At 44.2% G+C, this 20,233-nt stretch overlaps 1 protein-coding gene and 1 non-coding gene across 2 annotated transcripts; both read left to right on the forward strand.

The window, feature by feature from the left end:
• The first annotated feature begins 761 nt into the window (after positions 1-761).
• RNF114 (ring finger protein 114) lies at positions 762-13,682 on the forward strand. Its single transcript, XM_010958619.3, has 6 exons — positions 762-956; positions 5,122-5,272; positions 7,355-7,461; positions 7,825-7,939; positions 10,446-10,553; positions 11,818-13,682. The coding sequence occupies exons 1-6, from the start codon at positions 817-819 to the stop codon at positions 11,881-11,883; spliced, it is 687 nt and encodes a 228-aa protein (XP_010956921.1). The 5' UTR covers positions 762-816; the 3' UTR covers positions 11,884-13,682.
• Positions 9,689-9,824, forward strand: LOC123617959 (small nucleolar RNA SNORA70). The gene has a single exon (XR_006726286.1). It is a non-coding gene; the product is annotated as a small nucleolar RNA SNORA70 (small nucleolar RNA).
• Positions 13,683-20,233: the final 6,551 nt, after the last annotated feature.

The raw sequence follows: 20,233 nt of genomic DNA on the forward strand, positions 1-20,233 counted from the left end.
GGCAAGTACAGGAGCCAATCTGGTGCAGTGGAAAGTGGAGAAAGTTGGGATTCAAAACATCTGGGTGCTAGGCCTGCTCCTTTCTTTCAAGACTGAGGGTTAGTGTATCTCTTCAAGCCTCAGCATCTTCATCTTATACAGAGCTAGAGTTTGAACCCATCGCCAGGAGGCGTGTGAACACAGTATTAAATAATCTGACTCACTAGGGAGATAGGCCTCCCATTACTTCCGTTTTCACTAGGAAGTCTCAGTGTGGTGACAACCTGTCTTCAACACCTCTCTAACCATGGCTAACCTCCCTTTCCAGGGTCAACAGTACCCAACATGAATTAATAAGATGGTTTTGTTTCCACTGTATTTTTACAGTGCTCTGTAGAAATAAGTGACATTGATTTTCTATTTGTAGCCCAGGAGTGATATCAGATCTCCCTTTAAAATTTGTTTGCTTAAGTTTTAAAGAAAGAGCAACTCGAGTTGAGGAGAAATATTAAGTGATAGTGCATAAGTAACTATTAAGTAATTGTAATAACGATTTAAATTTGGGAAGGAGTGGCTGACGCACAAACCTCGTTCCAGTTGTACCAGTCCCTGGATCTGGCCTCCGCATTTTCCAGATTCCCTCCTTCCTTCCCTCCCTCCGCTTAAAGGGGCCAGGAGGCGTGGCCCACCCACTAACCCCGCCTCCAGCCTAACGCACATTCCATAAGCCACGCCCCGACCCCCCACCGCCCTCGCCCCGCCCCGACTGGCCGCGAGCCCCGCCCCCTCGAGCTCCCCCTTCTCGGCCGCCGTTGCGCTGCCCTCGGCGGCAGCAAGATGGCGGCGCAACTGAAGGACCGTGAGGGAGGTTCGCAGCTGGCGGGGCCTGCGGCGGAGGCCGACCCCCTGAGCCGTTTTACGTGTCCCGTGTGCTTAGAGGTGTACGAAAAGCCGGTGCAGGTGCCCTGCGGACACGTGTAAGTGATGAACCGGAGCCTGGTCGTGAGGAAAATGGAGTCGAGGAGCAAGGCCGCAGCAGGGAGGGTCTTGGGGTGGGAGCGAGAGGACCGGCCTCTCTCCGCCGGGCCCCCAGCTCTTAGGGCTCCTGAAGGCCCGTAGGAGTTGGCGAGGTGCTCTTCTCTTCTTCCCTGCTCACTCCCCAGTATTCCGCTTTTCTGTTGAGTGCCTGCTGTGTTACAGGCGGCCCTGCCAGGCTCCTTCCCACGCGTGATGGTAGAGTCGCATGTTGCTGTGGGTGAGGTAGGGTCTAAAGCCTGCCCTTGGAGAGCCACACTTTCCCCTGAATAGTCTGTACATGGCCCCGGAAGTGTACTATGTATGGCGTCATGTGTCCAGCCCTGCCAAGTAATTCTAATGTGCACCAAAGTTGGAGAAACGCTGAACTAGACAAGAACAAAAGGGAAGTCTTGATGTAGATCTGACCAGTCTGCCCTTAACTGTGAGAAGGGTGGGGAGTGGGCAGCATTCCTACTTGTGTCCGAGGTTTTGTATTTGAAATTAAGCCTCCATGTTGCATATAGACTGATTTTGATGACTAAGGGAGATGCGTGTGGAAATGTCCAGTACAGGCTCTGGGGTAGGTGCTTTGAGGTTGGCAGGATTTGAATTTAAGCCTTGTTCCAACAGATACAGAGACAGCCTAAGTTGAAGGAATTGTAGAAATTGTGGCCACCTGGCTGTTAATGCTGGAAGTTGGCCTCCCTCAATGCTTATCGTGGGCACCTTGGTATTAGTCTTAGGATCCCTCTATTGGTCAGTAGGCACAATAGGCCCCTGCTGGTCCTCAGGGGCATTCTTATTGATGCAGCAATACTGCAGGGGAGGAAGGTTGGCAGCCAGTTTGCAGGTGAAGCCACCGAGGCTCACTTAGGGCAGGCTCACTATTATCTTACTCTTCCCAGATGGTCTGCAGGTGTTTGTCAGGCCAGAGAATGGTTGGCACCTGGCAATGGCACCCCAGCCATGCTGACTGCTTTTTGCTTCTTGAAGCTTCATGAGTCTCTAGCTTCAGGCTGTTCCTGCTTGAAGTTCAGTTAGCCTGGAACTCTTCCTGCCCCATCTGCACCTGCCTATCCACTACCCCACTAACTCCTTTATCACCATCCCCATGTAAATTACCTACCTGCTTCTCCTGTGACCTCCTCCTTCCTTGCACAGAGCAAAACTTAAGGATCATGAGAGCAGTGACCATATCTGATTTGCTCCTTTTTGTGTCCTGAGTGCCCAATATAGTGTCTGAGCAACTATCTTCCAGTCTTAAATTCAACTGGCTGAAATATTTATATGCCCACTATGTGCCAGATTTGGGAGCATAGTAAGAAACAAGGTGATTCTGCCCTCAGAGTTCACAGTCCAGAGAATTGATGATAAATAAGTACTAATAAGTGTTCAAACTGTTGTAAAAACTCATTGTGCAGTAGGAAGGCATTATAGGGATCAAACCTGTGTGTGGGGGTGGAGGAGTGATCAGGTGATGCACTGATGAACTAAGAAATTAGTGGTGAAAACAAACTTTGTGAGAGCTGAAATGGAGTCTAAGTAGCTTTCTCATTGAGTCCTCTTTTCCTTGGATCAGCCCTCATTATTTTATTTACCCAATTTGGATTAATTCAGTGGATTTCATTTAGTTAACATTTATTAAAAGGATTGACCCAGCACAACTTTACCAATTGAAGAGCAGCAAATTTGGAGTTTTCCTTCAGCCATATGAACCTTTTCTAGGTCAGAGGTCAAGGGGCAGTACTGGGATTCAAATGTTGGCTCTTTTCTATACTTGCCATACTAGCTCTATGTATTCATCAGTTCAGTGCTGATTGAAGACAGATGGCTGCACCTCTGTGAGGGCAGCCAAGTCTCCCTTAACTCTAGCCAAGTGCTTTTTGCTCTGCCTAGTTGATTTTTGCTAACTTTTGTGCTTGGAAACAAACATCACTGCAGCTCTGGCTGTGCAGGGCATTGAGTTTTTATAAAACTTTATTTCAGGCCCTGAATTTTACATCCCTTTCCAACCTAATGGAAAATGGAGAAGGGCAGGTGACTGGGTGCCCAAGAGACAGGACTTTCTAAGTAGCACTGTAACAGAAGGGTGGAGCATCTGTAAGGCTGAACTACAAAAAGGCCCTTAAGTAGGAAAAAAGAAACTAAAAGCTAGTCCAAGATACAAGGCCATTTAAAAGCACGATCATTTGTTGGGTGTGACTCAGGCACAAAGTGGCTTGGGAACGTTGATATATGAGCTGTATCTCAGTGTGTGCTTGAAGAGAGGCTTTGAGCCGCTTTTATCTGCTAGCTGGGCCTGATTTCATTATGCTCTCTGGGACCCTCTGTGCTCTCTTGGGTTACTCTTGTCACCTGCCTTTGAGAAGAAGTACAAGTGATGGCCATACAGCCCTGTCTGCCTCCTTAACCTCATCGCTTATCCTTTCTCCATGGTTACCACATCATGACCAGAGGCCTTCCTTTTTACTTTTTGGATTCCCCTTTGCACTTGGTGTCATCTCTGTGGAACTCTTTTCATCCAGGTCTTTGTGGCTCTCCATAATTTTAGGTCTCAGTTCAGCTGTACCTCCTTAGAGAAGCTTTCTGTGATTCACCCCTGCAGCTCATCTCTTTGTCTTGTTTTATTTCCTTCATATACTTAATCACTATCTGAAATTAACATTTGTGTTTTCCTCTACTCCAGAATTTGAGCATCATGAGGACAGGGACTTTCATTCACCACTTTGCCTGTGCTCTCGGTGGTGGATCAGTAGACCCCTCTGTCACCTTCTCCCAGCCCGGTAAATCAGTAGACCCCTCTGTCACCTTCTCCCAGCCTGGTCTTGAATTTTGCCTAGCAGCTTTAACATCTAGCTAAATGTCAAAAAGGAAGAAAATTTTTAGAGACAGTAAAAAATTACCAAATATGCAGACTACCTTGAATTATATATCCTGAGTTCTTTCAGGCAGATTTTGTTATCCTGCCTTAAATCTGTCAGGTTGAGTATGTAGCCAGGGTATGTTCATGCCTTATTATTCATTCTTTCTGTGTGCCTTATCTCAGCATCACCACCTGCCAGAAAGTTGGTCATCTTTGACTTCCCTTCTGTTCTTGTCCAAATTCAGTAAATTACCGAGTCTTATTGATTCTACCCCTGAATCATTTCCTGAATTCTTTATTGCCTCAGTCAGGCCTTCACAGTCTCTTGCCTTTAGCCATCTGTTCGGTTTCTGCTTCAAGTCTCATCTTTCCTCATCTAAAAACATTCTTAGGAGGGAGGGGAGAGTTCAGTGGTAGAGCACATGCTTAGCATGGGAGGTCATGGTTTGATCCCCAGTATCTCTGTTAAATTAGAAAAAATAATAGATAAACCTGATTACTCCCCCCCAAAAAACCCGTTTTTTAAACCAACAATTCTATTAACCATGATAGCCCCAGAATTATTTTTTTAAAACTTGGATTTGGTCTTGTTGATACTTTGCTTTAAACACCTGGGTCCCTACTGCTTATGAGGAAAAGTGTTAAACACTCATAATGCATCTAAGGAAATAAAAGTCTGCGTTTAAGGGCCTGGACTGTTCTTCCCCTCCTTTACCACTGAACTGTCTTTTAAGGCTATTCGTGGATGCTGTCTCTGAAGTCTTACCAGCCCTGTCCTCCTTGGGTCTCAACTGTTTGCTCTTGACTTTGTGTTCCCATAGTGCTTTGCATTCACCTCTGATGATTGCTTGTTTGTGATGCATTTCCTATATGCTAAGAGTCTGCTATACATATTCCATCCTCCCAACAATCCTAGAGGTAGGTACTGTGATCTCCATTTCACAGAGGAGAAACCGAAGTTCAGAAAACTCTGCCAAGATCCCTTAGTGGCAGGGACTAAGATTTGAAGACTGCACCATAACGCCTTCCGCCATGTGTCATGGTAGTTTGCCTTTATTTCTGTTGTTTGATACGTGTGTTCTTTGCAAGGAACTCCCCCACCCCCACATTTTTCTGGCCTAGAAGGACTCAGTATTCATATCAAGAGTAGGAAACAAGTGTTTTTAATCCATTATTCATTGATGATGTTTTAAAAGTTTATCCATTTTTGTTGTCTTGTCTCCATGATGCATGACGCAGGTTCTCTGTGTGTCTTGTTCTAGCTTTTGCTCTGCATGCCTGCAGGAATGTCTGAAGCCGAAGAAGCCTGTCTGTGGGGTGTGTCGCAGCACTCTGGCACCTGGCGTCCGAGCCGTGGAGCTCGAGCGGCAGATTGAGAGCACAGAGACTTCTTGCCATGGCTGCCGTAAAAATGTATGTGGAAGTAAAACAGAAGTCAGTATCTTTCTATGAAAAGATGGGTAAAATGGAGATCTGTTGCCACGCTGTTTCTGAAGTTAGAGCATGTCTAGGTGACTAACAGCACTGGTGCATGCTGGTTATCTGTGGCAGTGGCTGTGCTGTTTCATTTTGGTAACCTTACTGGTTGTGTGTGTTTAAGAATTGGTTTGGGGGGGTGGGGTATAGCTCAAGTGGTAGAGTGCATGCTTAGCATGCATGAGGTCCTGGGTTCAATCCCCAGTACCTCCTCTAAGAATAAATAAACCTAATTACCTCCCCCACCAAAAAAAAAGAATTGGTTTAGTGTATTACATAGTTTAGCTTTGAAAGCCATAGAAAATCAATTATCCCAGTTTTATCCTGTAAAAGACTCATTTTCCCAAAGCAGCATGCACAATTTAAATTAGACTATAGTGACAGAATGATACATAATTTTTTAAAATAAAAATGAAATTAGTGCCTTAAAAAAAGTTATCTGCTGCAGTGAGTTTGAGGGGAAGTTTTAAAATCCATATTATTATGGATAGAAAACTTGTTCAGCTTTTTAGCACTAGGTAAGGAGGAATTGTGATGCAAAGGTCACTATGAAATCATTTGATTATAATAGCAATATCTAACATTGAAATGCTCCATGCTCTTTTGTGTGACCATATTATAGTCAAGAATATTTATTTTCACATTTATTATAACTGCAAGGGAGAAATTCTCTTGTCTTATTTTCAGAGATATACCCAGCATTGATTTTAAAGTCATTATGATGTTATTAATTCCAGACAGTACAAAAATATAAACTAATGTAGGCTTGTTCTCCACTGCAGAGATTCTCTCTTTAAAAATCATGCGGTTTAGAAGGCTGCAAAACATTTTTCTGCCCTTTGATGAACACAACTGTGGGGTTTTTACAAATACAGATGTAGGATTTTCACAAAATAGGATCATGATGTAATGTATATTCCTACAATTTTTTTCACTTATTGGACAGCCTTGCTTATCAGTTTCATACTTCACTGCTTTAGTATGGATGGCCATAGAATGGATATACCTTACCAGTCCTTCCTTTCAGAGTGATTTAACACTAGGGGATCACAGTGGCTGCAGGTCTGAGTAGGGCTGTTTTCCATCCCTTTTAATTAGGAGCTCTTTGGTTGGCAGCTTGAATGAAGTTCTTTAGCTGGGGATTTGACAGAAAGAACCATCATGGGAAGCTGGAGCTGAAATGCTGAGCCATTTTTTCCCTTGCAGTTTCTTTTGATTTGAAACTCAAAATATTGAAATGTCCTGTTAACCTTCATCTTTCTTTGTGTATGCATGGTGGGTTTTTTTAATTTCTGTATGCTTTTGATTTTCTTCATTTTAAAGATGAGTGATTGTGGTATTATACCTCCAGGTGTATTATGCCTCCAAAAATGTTTATCTTCCCTTTACCTCCTTTTCCTTCATTCCTTACACTTTTCCTTTCTTTTTAGAACACCTATGATGACGCACTCTTCTCTAGGTTTTCTTTTGTCTTTCCATCTTGCAAAGACTAGATTTTATAAGAGAAGTAGGATTCAGATTTTGGAGTTTTTTGTTTGTTTGTTTTTTAAGCTTACTTATCACAGTCTAGTGATAGGATATTAATATTTAACTAGGATTACTAGCCTTTATCCCTTTTACTTTAATGATTATTTTTCTCTGTTGCATATAATGGAATGTGGTTCTTGGCTTGCTGTAAGGAGGCTAGTTTAAGTGCTAGTGTGGAAAACTTTAAACACTTCACTGGGTTTGAAGTATCTCTGAGCAGAGAGCACATCATGAATAAAGCAAACGTGTAGGAGAATGATTTTAGAGTGAAAGCGGATGTCTTGGTTTGGGCAAGTAAAATGTCAGCCTTTAGTGTTAACAGAAACTGTGCAAAAGTCAGAGTTTCAGCCCCATCAGCATAGCCAGGAGTCTGGTGAGATTGTTTGCCAGGGTGGTATAAGCCTAGTTTTCATCTTGCCTTTGCTTTGGGGATATGTTCGACTGGGTACAAGAACCTGACTAACTTGTGGGCTCTGATTCTTCCTCTCTAAGTTCCTCCTATCCAAGATCCGGGCGCATGTGGCTACCTGTTCTAAATACCAGAATTACATCATGGAAGGTGTGAAGGCCACCACCAAGGATGCGTCCCTTCAGCCAAGGTAAATGACTCTATCACTCTCTTAGGTGGAAGTCATCTTTTGCTACAAAGACATTGGACACTTTGCATGTTCAAGAGTTTAGTTGTATGAGTTTTGAAAAGTGGAGGTGTAGTAGTTGTATATAGGCAGCTGTCTAAAGCATATGTAAGTTTTTGTTTTGGAGAGAGGACTTTGCTATTCACATCAAATATTAGCTGTGCTGTTATTTTCAGAACATTTCCCCTGATGCGGAAGTGATCATCAAAATCCCTGACATAACACATTTAGTGAACTTTGCTCCTTTCTGGAGAGTACAGTGGTTCAGATTGTGTAGAAAGGTACTCACAGAGAAGTTTCTTCTTTTTTCCTGTCTTTTATCTCCAGGAACGTCCCAAACCGTTATACTTTTCCTTGTCCTTACTGTCCTGAGAAGAATTTTGATCAAGAAGGACTTGTGGAACACTGCAAGTTATCCCATAGCACGGACACCAAATCTGTGGTAAGAGTAACTCTGAGTTTTTTTGTTTTGTTTTGTGGGGTTTTGTTTTGGTTTAGTTTTTATGGGGGAAAAAAGTCAATATCTAATCTGGAATTTATGTTTAAATGTTAACAATTGTAATGTCCTTCATGACAATTTCCTCCTGTCCCCAAATCGTAGATCTGTGTGTTACCTTTAGTTGTCATGTCTCTTTAGTCCTCAGTTTGTCTTTCATGCCCTTGACATTTTTGAAGAGGACAGGCCAGTTGTTTTGTAGAATATCCTTCAATTTGAGTTTGTCTGTTTCTTCGTGATTAGATACAGGGATGCTCCGTCCTCCAGGTGCATGTTAGGGGGTCATGTGATGTCTGTTGTTCCCATTGTTGATGGAATTAACTTGAATCCCTTGGTGTCTGCCAAGTTTTTCCATAAAGCTGCCACTTTCCTTTTGAGTAGCTTCTTCGTAGTTGTGGAGAAAGAAAATTTAGATAAAATTATTGGGGAAGTGCTTATCAGTTTCTTTGACATTTAATTTAAATATCAAGGCTGACGTGTAGTTTCTTTTTTAAAAAAGAAAGTTTAGATTTGGTCCACATTTTCAGCTGCATCTTTAAGATGTCTTAGTTATGGTTCTTAGTTACTAACTGAAAGAGCAAGTGAGCAGAGACACACAAACACCTACCACCTACCCTCTCCCCCAACCTATTTTCCATTTTAAACTTAGCCAGATAAGCTCAGCTCTTTTGGAAATTATGAAAACTAAAATGTATGTTAAGTCAAATGGTAGAGATACTCTAATTCATTTCCTACCACCATCTCCCCTGCACTCACTTCTAGAAGTGAGTAAGTGAGGAAACCGGTGTGCCACCCATGCTGAGTGGTTACCCACGTTGTAGAGCTGCTTAGTGCAGAACCAGTACTGGAACGCAGTGTCCTGGCTCCTAAACCAATTCTCTCCCCAGCATCAGAGTTGGCCTCTGTTGAGTGCTGATTGGCATATTGAGTAGTGCTCAACAGTGTGTATGGAAAATACAGAATCATGGCATCCAGAGACACTTCTGGTTTTTGAATGTATGATTCATTTATGTCCTCCTTTTTTGTCCCCCTTTTAATGCAAATGACAGCACATTCTACACACTGTAAGCAGTGTTGTTGGCATCTGTTCAACATCAGTACATGTAGATCTGACTCTTTGTTTTATTTATTTGTTTGTTTATTTATTTGTAGGGGGAGGTAATTAGGTCTATTTATTTATTTTTAGAGGAGGTACCGAGGATTGAACCCAGGACCTCATGCATGCTAAGCATGTGCTCTACCACTTCAGCTATACCCTCCCCCCGGATCTGACTCTTTTTGAACTACAGTTGAACTTCATTTTTCCATTACTTGTCTGTACCATGAGTTAACTGGTCCTTTGTTGATAAATGTCAAGGTTAGTTCCAGACAAAGTCAGAAAATTTGATTAAGGACTGGATGTTAAGTGCTAAAAAATTCTTGTTCATCAATGGGTGGGATAATGGTATTGTATTTGTAAAGGGAAACCCCTGTTGTACTGTACTGAAATAGTAAAGGGTGAATTGTTGTGTCTTATTTTTAAATGCTTTATTTATTGCTGAAGTAAGTATGTCAGACTTAAATCTAGGGGTTGGGGTTAAAGGATGGTTCATCAAACTATTATCTATCTACTTTCCTATAGGTCTGAAGTTTTCTATAATGAATTTTAAGCGGCTGCCATAGACTTTATGTGTGTCTATAAAATAAAGTTTTAGACTACAGCCAACTAAGCCAACTGTGCTCTTTTTCTGCATGAGGGCCTAGTGTGCAGTGGCTGCAAACAGCTTTCTTCTCGGTAGTGTGTGCAGCCTGTTGCTTGTATGAGTTGCCCTAAGGGACCTTGGAGACAGCCATTTCCGGAGGACATTCATGTTTGGCCTCAGGCTGTCCACAGCCTAGGCTCCAGAAAGGTGTACGGGGTGCCTTTGGAAAGCCCAGGGCACCGTGGCCAGGGTCCACATTGGCCAAGTCATCATGTCTATCCACACCAAGCTACAGAACAGGAGCATGTGATTGAGGCCCTACGCAGGGGCCAAGTTCAATTTCCCTGGCCTCCTACTCTTCAAATCCTAAATCAGCCTCTTCTGTGAAGACTTTTCAGCCTGAGCCCCCTCATCACAGCATTTACTTTGTTAAAACAATACATAAGGCTGTGTTTTACTTCCTTAGGACATTGCTCGTCTGTCATTTCCTTGATTTTCTTTGTGCTTTTGGATTGTTTTGTGTGCTGGGTTGGAAAACCAGAGTCTAGGCCCTACTGGACTGACATGTTGTTCTGACCTCAGTAGGGGATCAGAAATGGGTGGTATCATAGCTTAAGCCTTTACCGCCCCCCCACCACCCCGCCTGTCATGTGACTTGAGTAGAAGACTGATAGTGTTTTCTGGGTTGTGAATGTGCTCTGATGTGTTCCACAGAGGGCTAATGTCAGCTCAGACATCAGGTGCCTAAGACTATGCTTCTCTGTTGAAAGGTTTGTCCAATATGTGCCTCGATGCCATGGGGAGATCCCAACTACCGCAGCGCCAACTTCATAGAGCACATCCAGCGCCGGCACCAGTTTTCTTATGACACTTTTGTGGTGAGTCTCGAGTCTGGGCTCTGATTCCTGCCCTGGGGGCATAGTGCAGCCCTCTCCCTTCTCTGACCTGAGAACTGTGGGCCCCCTTGGTGAGTTTTGTCACTGACATGAAGGGCTCCCTGAAATGACAGCTGTGTGATATTTAACATGTTGATCGCCCACTGTGGATCGGGTGACCCTGAGGAAACAGCTGTCACCCAGATTTGGGTGACATGGCAATCAGCATGTTAAGATGAACTAGCCGGTCATCTAGACTGAGACATAGTGAATGCTTGCTTTTATTTTATCTTTTCCAAAATTTTTGTCCACTTTCTTTCGGTATGTGTAGTTTCTACCTGATATAGAGCCTGGTTTGGGATCCTTAAGCTCAGGTGCTCACGGTGACCAGGCAAGTAACGGAAGTGATTCTCATAAGGAATTGCCACCCGGATGGTGTATGACTCCGGTTATGCTGCCATGAGCTCCAGCTGATTGTTGTGTGGAAATACAGGCACAGTATTGCCAGTCTCCTCCCCCACCTCAACCCTAAGGAGCTGGAAAGGCAGAATTTCACATGGAGCAGCCCATATTTTTTTTTTTTTTTAAGTATTTCAGGCAGACAAAATACATCAACTAGCCAATGTGATCATCAGATTTACATCCTTTCCCTAGAGCCGAGTGGTTTTGAGGGACACACTATTTTGGCATTATAGTGACAGAAAAATCTGGCTAGCTGTTTAAACCTTTTATTTACATATGTAGTTGTCAAATTAGGATTTTAGAGCAGTACTCAGTCTTACTGGTGGTATTTCAGGGCCCAAGAAGGAAAGCATGGCTCTTCCCTAAGTTGTCATAAAGAGTATTTGTTCTTGGCCCAATAGGGTGTCTGAAACTCAGACTTCAAAATAACTGTTGTTTTGTTAAAGATGAATACGATTCCCAAGTAAAGCCCAGGTAGATACCTCTGCGTCACTGAGTCGGAAAGGCTGGTCTCACTATAGGGCCTCCCAAGTCTGAGCACTTGGTCTGTGCCAGGCTCTGTTCAGGTGCTCTCTGGTCCTCACCACCCTGTCTGAGGGAGCCGCCATTATGTTCATCCTCAGGATGAGGCAGCACAGGCACAGAGGGGTCAAGCAATTTGCCCAGAGTCACGCAACAAACTGCGGAGCTGGGAACTGGCCTCTGGCAGCCCTCTCCGGCGCCCGTCACTCAGACGTTCTGCTTCTGCTGAAAGTGAGTCTTTGCTGTTGCACACGGTTGCTGAGCGTCCGTACTTTGCCCGCAGGATTACGACGTTGATGAGGAAGACATGATGAACCAGGTTCTGCAGCGCTCCATCATCGACCAGTGAGCAGTCCCTGCTGTCACTCACGCTCCAGAGCCTCCATTATGTGTTAAGCGTGAAACATGTGACTCATCCACTTAAAATGTACAACAGACCTGGAAGGCAGCCATGGCATTAGGACAGGGTCACTTCTGACAGGGGGACTGGGCCCCGGTCAGAGCCTTCCTTTCCTTTGGGCTCTTCCCCTGCTGTTCACTGTTTGTCACATGTCTGGTCTTTCATTGTTCCTTAGCCACTTCCTGGAGCTTCTTCCTCCTCTTTCAGAAGGGAACCTGGCTTCTCCTGTCCCTGTTTCACACTTGATCCTCCTGTCCAGTGTTCATCTCTCAGGTCCTCCGAGCCAGCCAGGGCTTCTCTGGGTCATGAATAGCACAAATGAGACATGCATCTCCTCCTTGTCCCTGAGGTGTGTGAGCTCTGGCAGTAATGCATTTGATCAGTGATGGGATTCCTCCTGTGCTCTTGAAGTTTCTGTTAGTTGGTCCTTGGCAGCAGCTACCAGAGCTGGAGTTACCTCATGGGAGACACTTACAAGTCCTTTCAGGGTGAATATTCTGAGCTTAACATGATCTGATGCTGAAAGTTTTGATTAGTGAAATTTTCCTACCATTCCTACCACCCTTAGGATTAACTGGTTCAGTCTTAAATGCCTGCATGGTGCCTTTTTAGAATAAGGTATAACCATATATTTTTAGTGAAAATAAGTGTTTCTAGGATAGGAAAGTTAAACTCCATTTATCTATAAGTGGGAAGGCGAGTCAGCTAAGTGAGGTAGGAGGGCTGTCACTTTTTGGTTCTGATTTTCAAATTGATGAGGTATTTTCAAATGATGCAGTCATGTTTGCCTCTCTATTTGGGAACCTGCTTACATTCTTGTTTTTGAAGCATGAAAAGGAGTCCTCATATGAATAAGAAGGAAGACGTTTGCGGGTTCCAGTGGATACTAGTTCTTTCATCTTTTACTTGGTAACTTAGATTAAACTGAGTGTTGCTTTTCTGTCATGAATGGTTTCCTTATAAAACTGGTTTCAACACGTAAATTGGTGTGTGAAGACCTGCCTTCTAAAGCAGAGAGGTTATGGGAAATTTGGTATCACTGCCTGCTGTCTCTTCAACAAGACATGCTATTCAAAAGGCACAGCACACCTCCTGCAAGCAATTGGTAGTAGAAACTGTCTCCTGGAAACTTGCTTTGATAACAGATCAAGAAGCTTGAGGTTCAACATTTTTCACAAATATTTATAAATACAAGGCTAAGGGCTGTCAGTCTAATCTGTAGGCGGAGAACCTCTGATTGACCAGAAGGCATCTGGGTTTAGATTTGTTTTCTCCTATCAAACGTCTTTTCTGAATATGGAAATTTTTTTCTGGTCAGTGGCCAAGGTTGCAAATGGCAGGGGCCTTTGGGCCTGTGCGCTGCTGCCGTGGGCCGCTCCTTGAGAGTTGCAGTCACCTAGAAACCAGCAGAGACAGGGCCCTTTCAGGGCAGAGTAATTTTTTCTAATGTGCTGTTGCTTGGGAGGGCCCAAATGTTATGGTCAGCTTCTCCACTGTAATTTCTGGGAAAAGTTCACTCAGACCTCCCTGAGTTGAGATCTTCTTGGTCTAAGTTTAGAGGGAAATTGGATAAAACCTTCATTTGAGCGAACCAACGATAGTGGTCTCACTGGTGGTACCAAGAAACTGATTTCCTTGTATTAAGTGCACTTCATGTATTTCTAATGAGATGACTTTCCAGAAAGTGACATTTGTTATGTTCTGGCTTTTAAAAAGTGAAATATAAATAAATTTCATAATTTATCCAACTGGTAAGCTGTAATGCCTACTTTCATTAACCACCACTTGCTGAATCCTGGACCTGGAGAGCCTCTAGAAGATTGTTACTCTTTCTAAGGAACTTCTTATCTGTCATGAGTGAGTCCCATCTGGCTCTGATCTCAGCTCTGACACTTTATCAGCTATCCTCACCAGGCCTGTCCTCTCTGGAGATTGGTGCCCCCACCCCAGTTGGGAGCTCCACTGAGGCAAGAAGTGGCCGTGTTCCAGGAAACAAAGCTTCAGATGACTTAGCAGCAACCCCGAGACATCGTAGTAGAGGGTTCTACACGTAAAGATCTGAGGTCTTGGGCATGTTTCAGTTCCAGACTCTGCTACTGGCTGTGAGACATCTGGAAAATACTCCCCTTTCTTATTTAAATAGGACCCTTTTGCATGTGGAGAAGGGACTATAGTTGGGAAAGGGGAAGCAGGGACCAGGGAGGTGGCTGCTGCAGGTTCTAGGCAGGAGACAGTGGCAGCTTGGGACCGTGCAGCGGTGACGGGGCTACTGGAGTTGTCTGATTCGGTCATGTAATTTTTGAGGATGAGGTGTGAAAGCTAGAGAGGAGTCAAGAATGATACCAGCGTTTGGGGCTTGAACGGCTGGGTTGTGGGGGTGCCCTTCTGAATTGAAGGGAAGGCTCCAATAGGAGCAGTTGTGGGGGAATCAGGGATGTTGTAGGAATGGGTACCTTGGACTTGGGATAAGGCTTCAGGTTCTAGCATCATGCACAGATACAGAGGGTGCCCCCTCTCAAGCAGCTCACATAGAACTAGGATGTGCCTGGGACGCTCGAATAACTAAAGTTACCCGAGGATGTCAGTTACTCTGATGTCAAAGATGGATGTAGGTCATAGGTCAAACTATCTTAAAATGTATGACTAGACAAAATATTTCTGTATTTTAAATATAAGTAATTAAAAATAACTATGCATTTGAGTATTTCATCTTCAGTGGTAAAAGCTCTCATATTCAGTTTGGCCAAAAAACTTTAAAAATTTCCTTATTGGGAAGATGGACAGTTTCCTTATATTCAGACATATATGGTGTTTCCTAAGCACCTATGATGTGGCAGCATTGTGCTAGCCGCTGGGGATTCACACACTTATCTGATATAAATTACAAACTGATAAGTGCTCATAGTAAGGGCTTGTATCAGCATCTAGACTTTTTATCCTTTCTCCACCTGTGCCTTCTCCCTCCCTCTCCTGTGACTTCGGTGTCCCCTACTACTGGCTCTTCCCAAACAGCATCTGAGCATGATTAGATTTCTCCCGCCGTCTAAACTGGCCTGTATCTCTCCTGCAAGTTCATAGCCAAACATCTTGAGTTGGTTATTCTCACTGCCTCCATTTCTTTTATTTCCCAACTTTACTTCTCAAACTACTCCAGCCTGCCGTTTGCACCTCACCCCTCAGCACCAGAACTGATCTTGTCACCAAAGACAAAACAAGGCATGTCACTAAGCCCAGCAGATATACTAGTCTTCCTGCTCCGTCTTCAGCATATTTAGTCCTTTGACCATGCCTCCTGTTGGAAACAGGTGCTTCTGTTGGCTTTCCTCCTGCAACATCATTGTGGTTTCTCTTCCTGTTTCTCCACCGTATTCCTTTCCTATTTCCTTGGCAGCCACGTCCACCTAGTTCCCTTCCCTTCGCTGTTGGAATTCTTCAAGGCCTTGCCCTAGGCTCCTTCAACTCACCCTACACCCTCTCCCTGTGCAGACTCACCCACTCACCACTCCTCCCTTGGCTTTCATTACCATCCGTGTGCTCATAGGCCCAGATCCACAGTTCGAGACCAGACAGCTCTCTGGAGCTCCAGGCTCAAAGAACTAGCTTCCTCATAGGCCTGTCTATCCGCATGACTTAAGGGCATCTTAAGTGCTGCATGCCTCAGAACTGAACTCATCCTCTGCCCTCCTACCATGCACACCTTTCCCCACAGGTGGTAACACTTGTGCAGTTGCTCAAGAACTAATCTGAGCATCTCTTTAACACCTCTGTCTACCTTAACACTCTGTGTAACCAAATTGTATTGATTTTACCTCCAGCGTAACATACTATGTTTTCTCACCATCCTACTGCCACCTGCACCCCAAATTCCACCATCATGTCACCTGAATTACTGCCATAACTTTCCTTCTGTCCTCTTTACAGTGCCTTCTGGCCGACACCCAATCCATCCTCCACCAAACAGCCAGACGGATCATATCCTTTAAAACCCTCCAAAGCCTTCAGTTACCCTTAGATAAGCCCCAACATTTTGCCATGTCCCTCCAGACCTGTGGGCCCTGCCCACTACCTATCTCTCCAGTCTCAATTCCTAACATTCGCTTCCACACTCTTTGTGCTTCAGCCACACACGCCTGCCTTTCTACACCTCAAGTGATCACTCCCCAGCCTTCTCTCAGAAATATTCGCTGTCCCTTCACCCATATTTGCCTCCCGATTGCAGTTTGGATGTCTGGATCACAATTTCACATATGATGTTCCTATAGAAACTTCTAGTACTCCTCAGGTCACTCACTGAACTCAAGTACACATACCCCTAACTAGATTATAAATTCCCTGAGGTTAGGATTCTTGTTTACTTTGGTAACTCCACTGCTCAGTATTGGGGTTGTCAGATAAAACACAGGACTCCAGTCACATGTGAATTTCAAGCAAGCAACGAATAACTTTTTAGTATAAGTATGTGCCAAATATTGCACCGAAGTTTAATTTGCCCAAGTAGACTCGATAATACATATTCCTAGAATTGAAATGGGACTAAAGGGAGCCCTTTTACAATGGTACCTTTCTGTGGTAACCCTTCCAGCCCAGAATTAGGGGCCTGGTACTGTGGTAAGAAGAGCCTGAGAGAAGCTGGCCCCGCTGTCCATCACTGTGGGGAGGTGGGTCCCCAGGCCGGAAGCACAGGGCCTGGGACTTGCCTGGCAGAGGATCAAGATCAGGTGGGCAGGTAAGGTGGCTGCTGCCAGCTGGGGACCTGCCCAGGCCTTTGATGTGGTCCCTGGATGCTCTCTTGCCTTCATTCCTCTCATTATCCCCTGGCCTTCTGTGGTGTCTGCTGAATGTGCCTTACAGTGTCAGCTGGGTGCTATGAATACAGGAATAACCACAGTGACGATAATCATTCTCATCCTGGGCTCCTGACGCAGTGCCCACCCTCAGATAATTTTGACTTAATCCTGCCTCCTTTAGCTGAAAGGTGACCAAAGCCAGGCATTCAGGATACTCCAGGAAAGTCAGTCCCATTGAATCCTCTTAACCATCCCTGCAGGAGGGGTGCTGACCGCGTTTCCATTACACAGGTGATGGAGTGGAGGCCAGAGAGGGTGAGTAATTAGCCCGAGCCGGAACACGAAGGACTTGGTGTTACAGCACAAAGGTGTGGGTGGACGCTTGGTCTGGGACACAGTGCACAGTCCCCAGCATCTATGTGACATTAGACAGCTTACTCTAATCTTTGTGCCTTGGTTTCCTCATCCGTAAAATGGGGCTAATAATCGTGTCTTCCTCACAGAGTTGTGGGAAATCTAGTGAAATAATCCACATCAAGCATTAGAACAGGGCCTGGCACAAAATAAGTGCTTAATGAATGTGAGCTACCAATGCCACCACTGTTTGTCCCCTCCATTCCGGAGCACCCAGTGCCCAGCCTCAGCAGAGAAGCTAGCAGCTGTGGATGTTTGATGACTAAATACTACTATTAAGTGAAGTATTTCCCAAATTTGCCCTGAAGACATGAATTACCTGGCAGGCAAAATGTGTCATCAGGCCCTGCCCTTGGAGATTCTGATTGGCAGGTGTGGGTGGGGCCTGGGAATCTGTATCTTTTAAAAAGAGCCTCAGGTAAAATGCATCCTCAGGCTAGTGCAGGAAATCCTTATGTAAGATGGGATAGTGTTACAACAGATCTGTTGTAGCTGGGGTGAGGCAGCTACTCAGCTACTCGGTTGACTGTTAGAGTCAGGTGGACCAGCTCAGTTCTTACTGGTTGGAAGACTTTAGTGATAACCTTTTCTGATTATAAAAATCATCTAGACTACTTATTTGGTCTCAGATGATTGCCCCACAAATTATTTTTACAAAGGGAAAATTGGTAAATTTGTAGTAGACAGATCTACCAGACACCTTCTTTACCAAGTGATCAGAATTAGTATCACCGATAATGGGTCAAACCATGGGTGACTTGAAGGGATGCGCTGAGGACACAACACAACTTCTGAGATTCCCCGTAGAAAAATGTTTAACCTGAGTATAACTGTGAGGAAACATCAGGCAAGTTGTCCAAATTGAGGGACATTCTAAAAAACAACCCGAACAACCTGAACTTTTCCAAAATGTCAGGGTCAGATTAAAGGAGACTCAGGGGGCATTCAACCTATCGCAGTGCTGCGTGAGCCTGGTTGGATCCTTGACGGGGTGGGAGTTGCCCTAAACGATGTTAATGGGCCAGTCGCTGACATTTGAATATGGATTGTGGAACAAATAATAGTATTTTATCAATGTTAGATTTCCTGATTTTGACAATCACACCACAGTTACATAAGAGAATGTCCTTGTTCTTAGTAGAGATGCACGAAAAGTTTAAAAGGATGTGATGTCTCCAATTTACTCTCAAATGGTTCAGAAAAAAAATAGTGTATGTTCATGTATAAATATTGATAATAAATATGATACGAAAAAGCAAATATGTACAGTGTTAAAAATTATAATGCTTATTTGAAAAATAACCAAAGACAGGTAGAGCAGAAAAATATAAAAGAGAAAGTGGAAGGTGGGAGGGTAATAGACTTCATGTAATGCTTAGCATACATGAGGTCCTGGGTTCAATCCCCAGTACTGCCTTTAAAAAAAGAGAGCAAGAAATTAGAAACCACTCCTCATCTGTCTCCACAGACAACCAGCAACCATTTCTGCCCAAAGTGGAATACTTCAATGTCTTTGGGTCACCATATTTTTGGTTGAAATTTAAAATGGGCGAATGCTTTACTTCTCGCCCATAACCTCTGTTTTTCACTCCGTGATCTGTCAACATCTTTCCTGTCACTGTGTTACCTTTAATGACTGCATGATACTCCTGGTGAGGATGGACCATACTTTATCAATGGTTATTTAGGTTGTTTCCGGTTTGACTCTGTTAACCTAAAACAATAATCCAGCCAGTTATTTTACCAGCAAAACGAGTTTATTCAGGAACAGCAAAGAATTGCAACTTGGGACTTGCAACTATGGCAAACCACATGCAAGTCTGGTGAAACAAAGGAGAGGGAACTCTTTTATAGAGGCGAACAGGCTGTCTGGGGAGACAGAGAGATATACCCGAGGAGAGTCATTGAGAGAGAGAGAAAGAGACAGAGTCAGAAAGAGACAGGAGAGAGACGAGGAGGAAGAGAGCAAGGTGGAGGGAGAGCCAGAGGAGGGTTGCTGCTCTCCAGGAAGACGGCGCGGGAACTGATCTGAGGCACAGAGGCTCCGACAGCCTGGCCACAGGAATCCCGGCAGAGAAGTGAGTAAGCGTCTTTTAAGGACACACCCTACAGATACAATTGTAGATGAGGTCAGTGTCCTTTGTGCAAGGATTTTCATGGGGCTATTGTTCCCAGGAAGCAAAAGATGAGAAGCAACCTCATTGCCCATCAACCAGGGGCTGGTATAGATTGTTGCTCTGAGTGCTGGTAGGAGCCAGTCTCGAGGTAGGGCTGCCAGATTTAGCAAGGAGGTCCAGGTAAATTTGAATTTCAGACAAAGAATGAGTCTGTTCCATGCAGCCTTATACTAAAGCTTATTTGTTGTTTATCTGAAATTCTAGTTTAATTGGATATCTATATTTTATCTGTTGACACTATCTCCAAGACCAGTGAGAACAGCAAGGTGAAGTCAAGATAGAGTGTGTATATGTGCGTGTATGTGTGTACACGTGCGTGCAAGGAGGACTTTCTGAGGTGGCCTGTCCAGGTTCTAGCTCCTGACCTGGGTGGTAGTAGTGGAAAGGAAGGACTTTTCCAGGGTCACACCACCTGTTGTAGGGCTAGGCAGGACCCCAGCTTTGGTCTCTGCTATAATTTGTGTTTTTTTTTTCCCTTCAAGTGTTAATGTATTAAATAAAAATATTTTTAAAAAACCCACAATTTTCTAAACTCCATTTGAAGATTTATAATTTTTAAAAAGACTGGCAATCTCAAAAACTCTGAGGGGCCTGGGACTCTCTGGGTCCTGGAGCCTCTGCCATCCAGAACTTTCACTTCATAATCATGGTGGTTAGTGGTCACTGCTGCCTGGAATGTCCTCTCACTTCCCCCTCTTCTGCCCAACCTTGTGACCTCAGCCCAGAGTCAGTCTGGGTCTCATGCCTCTGACTCACCAGGTCCCTTGGAGCTGGCAAATTGCCTGCTAACACTCGTCCTCCCTCACCTGTGAACTCCTCGGTTATAGGGGCTTATTTGTGTCTGACTTGTTTATTATAATATCCTAACCCACTAGGCCAGGAACATTACATTGCTCGCTGTGACTTGGGCATGTTAGCATG

The sequence above is a fragment of the Camelus bactrianus genome, chromosome 19, assembly GCF_048773025.1.
Source record: "Camelus bactrianus isolate YW-2024 breed Bactrian camel chromosome 19, ASM4877302v1, whole genome shotgun sequence".
Taxonomy (NCBI): Eukaryota; Metazoa; Chordata; class Mammalia; order Artiodactyla; family Camelidae; genus Camelus; species Camelus bactrianus.

What these genes read in the sequence shown, in the direction of transcription:
- RNF114 (XM_010958619.3), top strand. Translation starts at nt 817, where the DNA reads ATGGCGGCGCAACTGAAGGACCGTGAGGGAGGTTCGCAGCTGGCGGGG. An exon ending in CAGGTGCCCTGCGGACACGT is followed by an intron (nt 957 to 5,121) that starts GTAAGTGATGAA and finishes GTCTTGTTCTAG; the next exon opens with CTTTTGCTCTGCATGCCTGC. An exon ending in GCACGGACACCAAATCTGTG is followed by an intron (nt 7,940 to 10,445) that starts GTAAGAGTAACT and finishes CTCTGTTGAAAG; the next exon opens with GTTTGTCCAATATGTGCCTC.